This window comes from Glycine soja, chromosome 9, assembly GCF_004193775.1.
Source record: "Glycine soja cultivar W05 chromosome 9, ASM419377v2, whole genome shotgun sequence".
Lineage (NCBI taxonomy): Eukaryota > Viridiplantae > Streptophyta > Magnoliopsida > Fabales > Fabaceae > Glycine > Glycine soja.
Window position 1 is genome coordinate 47778772 of NC_041010.1, and position 6393 is coordinate 47785164.

Sequence of the window (6393 nt, forward strand, 5' to 3'; positions counted from 1 at the left end):
TTTAGAGATCCGATTAGTAGTTACAAGTAAAACGTATGTTCCCAATAATAGAACGAATATTGTATGCTATTTCGTAAATTCCCACCAAAGAAATAAAAATGAAAACAATTTTTGGAATGGAATATATCGTGACTTTTAATTTGTTCCTCTCTTCTTGGGAGCTAATTCCTCTATATATAGTGAAGAAACAGACAATAAACTGTAATTAAGAGAGAAAAAAATAACCATGACTTTGTTGAAGTTCCATGAAGTGTGGAAGCCAGTTTTGGTGATGATTATAGTTAATTTAGCTCTGGCTTTTGTCAATATATTTCTGAAGAAGGTTCTTAATGAAGGAGTGGACTACTTGACCATCCTAACATATCGACAAGCAATTTCAGCCATTTTCTTGACACCTATTGCTTGTTTCTATGAAAGGTACCATCTACTTCACTAAATTCTTCATTTTATTATGTATCAATGCTCTCCTTTCTCATTCTGAATCAAAGTTACTTTTCGTCCAATTCAAATTAACTTTTAATTTCTGAGGAATTTTCACCTAAAATAAGTATTTGATTCCCATCTCATGCTAAAAAAATCTTTATATGTTTATCAAGAATTTAAATGTAAAAACTACTGAAAAAAAAAATTAAGATGTTGAAGTTATTTTAAGGTTTAATTATTCTACGGTTTTATACTTTTACTAGATTTCAATTAGGTAGTTGAACTTCTTTTATTTAATTGGGTTTTTGAACTTTTCTTTTTAACTAGATTTTTCTGTTTAATTGTCCTCATGAAAAACTAATTATAAACACCTAATTAAAAGTATAAACAATAGAATGATACTTTTCGTAATGTGTTATAGTACAAATTAATCAATTAAAGAAACTTTAGGGAAAACTTAATAAAAATTCAAGGATCCAATTAAAGAAACTAATTGAAAATCCATCCAATCCGAGGACAAGTTGTTAAGGGTCCCAACTTTTCAACCTTCTTGCGACAAGTGATAATATGTGAAAAGTTCAGCTTTTTCTTTCAACATTCACCTTTCTTACTTCTTTCTTTTTGCTTACGTGGGAGAACTTTTTTAATTAATGAATGCAAATATGGAGTCCGTTCATATTATGCAAAAACATTTTGAAATTTGTGATAACATATTTGTCTGGGTAGAGAATTGTGATTTAATTTTAAAATTATAAAAATTTAAGTGATGATCTTATTTTAAACAAAAAAGTTTAAATATCGTTAAAATTTTCTGAATATTATAAAAATAGTATTGGTATTGTTATTCTGTAAAAAAAAGTTTGGGTTTGTTATCACTAATTTCATTATTTTAATATTTTTATTAAAAATAAAAATGGTTGAAAATTTTATTTGGTATTAAAATTTTAGCAATTAATGAGTGTGATTCTTAATTATTTTCTATATACACAATTATTTGATTTATAAAGATAACATAGAAAATCATTTAGTAATTCATTTACATCATTCACTGTAACAAAAGATATTACTTTATCTGTAACTTCTGATTTAACTATAACTAAAACATTAAATTGTTAGTATTTATTATTTTAAGTTTAAATATTAATTATTTATATGAGCAAAAATTATTTATGCATAAAAGAGAGATTACTGCATAAAAAAACAGAAAAGAAGTACAAAATAAAAAAATATAATATATTCTATAGATAGGAAAAATGCGTATATAATTTGCTACGAATTATAGCATATTTTATATATAGACATTAATATTTTTACTTATTTATTTTATTTAATTTGATTGATTTTTTTAAAAAAAAAATCAATGCATTACTATTTTTATACATTATAAAAAAATTTATTTTATAGATGTAATTTTAAATTATGTTGAAAAAAAAATAAAAATATGATAATTCACTCAATAAAATCTGATTGACTCAAATATTAAATATGTTTAAAATGCATAACTTTATTAAGATTTGAAAAAATATATATATATTATGTTATTTTTTTTCTACATTTTAATAATAAAGACAAAAAAGACCTAGCATGGCCGTGTTAGGAAACTAGTTTGATAAAAGTATGAGGAACCACATATTAATTTACCTTATTTTAGTTAATACAAAAATAATTTTATTTTTTTTATATTTTTATTTATATAATATTTATTTTGAATTTATCTAATTTTTTTTGTGACAAAATTATATTCTACGGGTAAATATTTATTTTTGTCTTTGAACCTGATAGACACTAATGATTAAGTTCTTAAAAGATGAAAAAAATAAAATTTTGTTCTTAAATTTTTAAAAAATGTGACAAATTAGTCATATTGTTAATTTTCTATGTTAACTCAAACGGTTGTCCCTACATGATATTTTTTATGGCTTGGCAAATGATAGTCTCCATGTGATTGTTATGTGTCATATCAACGTGGTTGTCATATGTCAAAAAGTAATTTTTCAATTTGATCTCCAAACTTAATAATTTGTTGACATTTTAATCCCTTAATTTATTTAGGTATTTTTATTTTGATTCTTGAAATTACTTTTAAAATTTTAATTAAATCTAATACTACATATAGATTATTAGCATAATGACAATAAATAACATTTATTTACATTGATAATAATTATTTATAGTGATGGAAATTGAATGAAATAATTATCAAATATAGAAATAAAAAATATTATATTTTATATTTTGAAATCACTATTAATTTATTTATTACATTTTATTAAGTTAAAATTTTATTCAAATAATATTATAACGGTGACACCAACAATAATTGACACAAGAGTATGCAAGAAAATGGTTTTAACACTTTTATTTTTGTTCCTTTTGTGATTGTCAAATTTTTTTAATTGTCTTTTCGTCATCAACATTATTCCATAAAATAGATTAATTAATTAATTAATCCAACATTTTTAGGTATATTAATAGCATATAAGATAATAACTTGATTAGGGTAGAATATCTGATTTGAAATCTTATAGAATCTTATTAGTAATGTTATAGATTTAGCACTTACTATTGCAATGTAACCATTGATAAATTAGTTTCATATTTATAGTATAATTTAAATAATAAAATTGAAAAAATAATAAAAATGAGCAAATATGATAATATTTATACTAATAATTTTATGCAACATGAGACTTAATTGAAAATTTAAAAGTGCTTTCAGTAACTCAAAAGTTAGAAGGTGATCAAGTTCAAAAACTAAAATGATAATAAGTTATTAAATTCAAAGATCAAGTTAAAAATTAAATAAATGACATGTGACAATCATGTGTATGTCACATCATCATCCAAAGTGTCATGTAGGTAAAATTGGTTGAGTTAATAGAAAAAATTAACCATGTGACTAATTTTTTATATTTTTTTTATAAATTTAAGAATAAAATTTTAATTTTTTATCTTTTAAAAACCTAACTATTAATACCCAACGAATTTGTTGTATAGTATCTCTAGAATGTAGAAAAGATATTAGATGGTCATTTTTTAATTGTACTTTACAGGAAAAGGAAGCTGGAGGGTCACATAATATGTCTGCTTTTCCTAAGTGCTGTTGTGGGGTAGGTACTCTATAATCTATACATTTGCTAGCTTTAATTGAAAAGAAATATTAGTAAGAAGTTTCTTAATATTTTGTTTCTGATATTTTTTATTAGATAAAAGTTATGTTAGTTTTATCAGATAAATAAGTTGAGTTTATTTTTATATAGTAATTTTATTTTTAAATTAATGAAACTCACATGAATTTTAATCAATAAAAGAAAATGTTGAACAAAAAAGTATTTGACATCGTACTATAGCACCCTACTTGTTTTGTTTCATTTTCAGGGTAACACTCACTCAATACCTGTACCTTATTGGACTAGAATATACATCTGCCACGTTCGCATGTGCATTCCTAAATATGGTGCCTGTATTCACCTTTATTATGGCGCTGCCACTGGGGTAAGTCAAACATAGATATTGCCTAATTACGAAATAAAATTACGTTAGGGTTCAAGTTGATAATTTAAATTTTTTTAGGTGTAATTAATGCAAAATTAGGTGATAATTTAAATTTAACATTCAGGGCAATCAAATTATATAAATAAATAGAGTTGAATGAAAAGAAGAAAAAAACTTAAATACTAACATTCAGTCCTTTAAGGTTTTTATTTTCTTTCCGTGTAAAACTTTTAAAAAAAAAGTATATAGTGCAACGACATTAATGGACAATCCATTGACTTGCTTAGTCATTAGCGAGATTGATGGAATAAACACATGTAATTTTTTTAGATTGTATTTTTATTCTCTCATCAATTAGATAAGTTTTGAATAAATGAAGATTTAAAAATACAACTTAAAAAAGATATATATGAATGTTATATCAAACTCTTTGATTACATAATAAGTTAATGAGTTGTACCTGTTAAGTTATGAGACAACATGAACTAAAACAAAGAAAAAATCTTTAAAAAAATTAAAATGGAAAATAAGGTATTTTATAGGGATAAATTAAAAACCAAAAAATGTCTTGTGACAATTTTATGAAGCAAATTTTTTATATTACTCTTATATAGATTAAAACTTTAAATTGCTAGGATAGAGAAAGTGAACATGAAAAAGCTGAGTGCTAAGGCCAAGGTGTTGGGAACTTTTGTGTGTATTGGTGGAGCTTTGATGTTGATCCTTTATAAAGGAGTGCCCTTAATCAACCAACAACCAGAGCACATAGCAGACAAAGGCACAATAAGATCATCAGCCTCCAAGTTAAAGAAATGGATCATAGGTTCACTGCTTCTAACTGCAGGATGCTTCTTGTGGTCTTCATGGTTTCTTATACAAGCAAGCATTAGCAAAAAGTATCCATGTCAATACTCTAGCACTGCCATTTTGTCCTTTTTTGCTTCCATTCAATCAGCAATATTGACTTTGGTCATCGATAGAAGTAACGCCAAATGGATTCTCAAAGGAAAGTTAGAGATAATGACTGTTGTATATGCTGTAAGTATAATATAATATCCTTTATCACAAAATTTATCATTTAGAAATGTTTATGAAAGTTTCTTTTCAAATTATCTATAGTTCAAATCTGAATATCAATTAGCATATTGTGCAAGATTAATTCAACAAGCCTGAATTAATTATCTATACAAAATTTTGCATTCAAATTTTGCTTTGTGTGTGTGTGGACATAGGGGCTGGTAGGATCAGGCTTGTGCTATGTGGCAATGTCATGGTGTGTGAAACAAAGGGGTCCAGTTTTTACTTCAGCATTTACCCCTCTTCTACAGATGTTCGTGGCTGTGCTTGATTTCTCTATATTACATGAGGAAATTTATCTTGGAAGGTTGATTTTAGTTATTTTAATTTGAGTTTAATGATATATTGACAGTGTAAAATAATTCTACATAACATTGTCATTTAATCACAAATCATCATTGTTATGATTTTTAAGATAATCTTGTAAAAGTTAACAAATTTATCATAAATAGTGATTTTTGATTGGATGATTGTAAGAGCATTGTTCTATTTTTTACCCTGTGAGTGTAAAACTATTTTGTTATTTTTTCCCCACCTTTTTACACTGCATTGCCCCTAATGCATTCCTATCTGCAATAAACAGTGTTGCAGGATCAGTCTTGGTTATATCTGGCACGTATATTCTACTTTGGGGTAAAAGTAAAGAGGAAGAACAATGTGCCGTGAAGGGTACTCAAGAAAGTCAAGAAGATGAAGAATGTAAGAATAATTTGGAGGCCAGTTCAAATGTACCTTCTAAGCTAAGGCCTAATGAGGAACAAGGATTCTCTGAATTACAAGTGAAGCAGCTAGCTATTACAGTAACTAGAAGTTGATAAAGTTTTAAGAATTTCATGCTTGAGAGGAGATTAACAAATTTAGCCTAAGGACTAATTTGTCAATTACTCATGTCAAGCATTGCATGTCAATTTCTTAATTACAAAGTTTTTATCTACCTATATGTAATGTACTAGTTTTTTTTTTTTTTTAAAAAAAAAATTCATATGTAATTTACTAGTTGATAACTTGATATGCACATGCGAAACGTGAGTTCCAAGTTCACAGGGAGAGATATTTTTTTATGAATATCCATTATAGTAATGGTTTCCATACTGTGAATTGAATACATGATTGATGGATATGTGTAGACAGCTTTTGCTTAAAAACAAGATGCAAGTGCAACAATATTGCCCTAGGAATTACGAAATCCATTTGTTGTTAAGCAAATTAGAACCTCAATATCTACTCTATAAGCAATTGTGGAAAACACCGAACATGCATTATAAATCTAAATGGTTATGCAACTCTCCAAAACTATAGGGAGTATTTCCTCTTTTTCTAATTATAAGATTTTTTTAATTAATTCGTGTCTTTTAAGAAAAATAGTTAATCACATTAACTTTATCAATGAATTGTATT

The 6393-nt window shown here is 25.7% G+C and overlaps 1 protein-coding gene across 1 annotated transcript; it reads left to right on the forward strand.

Annotated features, from left to right (window-relative positions):
• Positions 1–209: 209 nt before the first annotated feature.
• LOC114367604 (WAT1-related protein At3g30340-like) lies at positions 210–6029 on the forward strand. The gene is made up of 6 exons (XM_028324793.1): positions 210–417; positions 3477–3533; positions 3802–3918; positions 4554–4956; positions 5151–5302; positions 5579–6029. The coding sequence occupies exons 1-6, from the start codon at positions 227–229 to the stop codon at positions 5808–5810; spliced, it is 1152 nt and encodes a 383-aa protein (XP_028180594.1). The 5' UTR covers positions 210–226; the 3' UTR covers positions 5811–6029.
• The last annotated feature ends 364 nt before the right edge of the window (positions 6030–6393 follow it).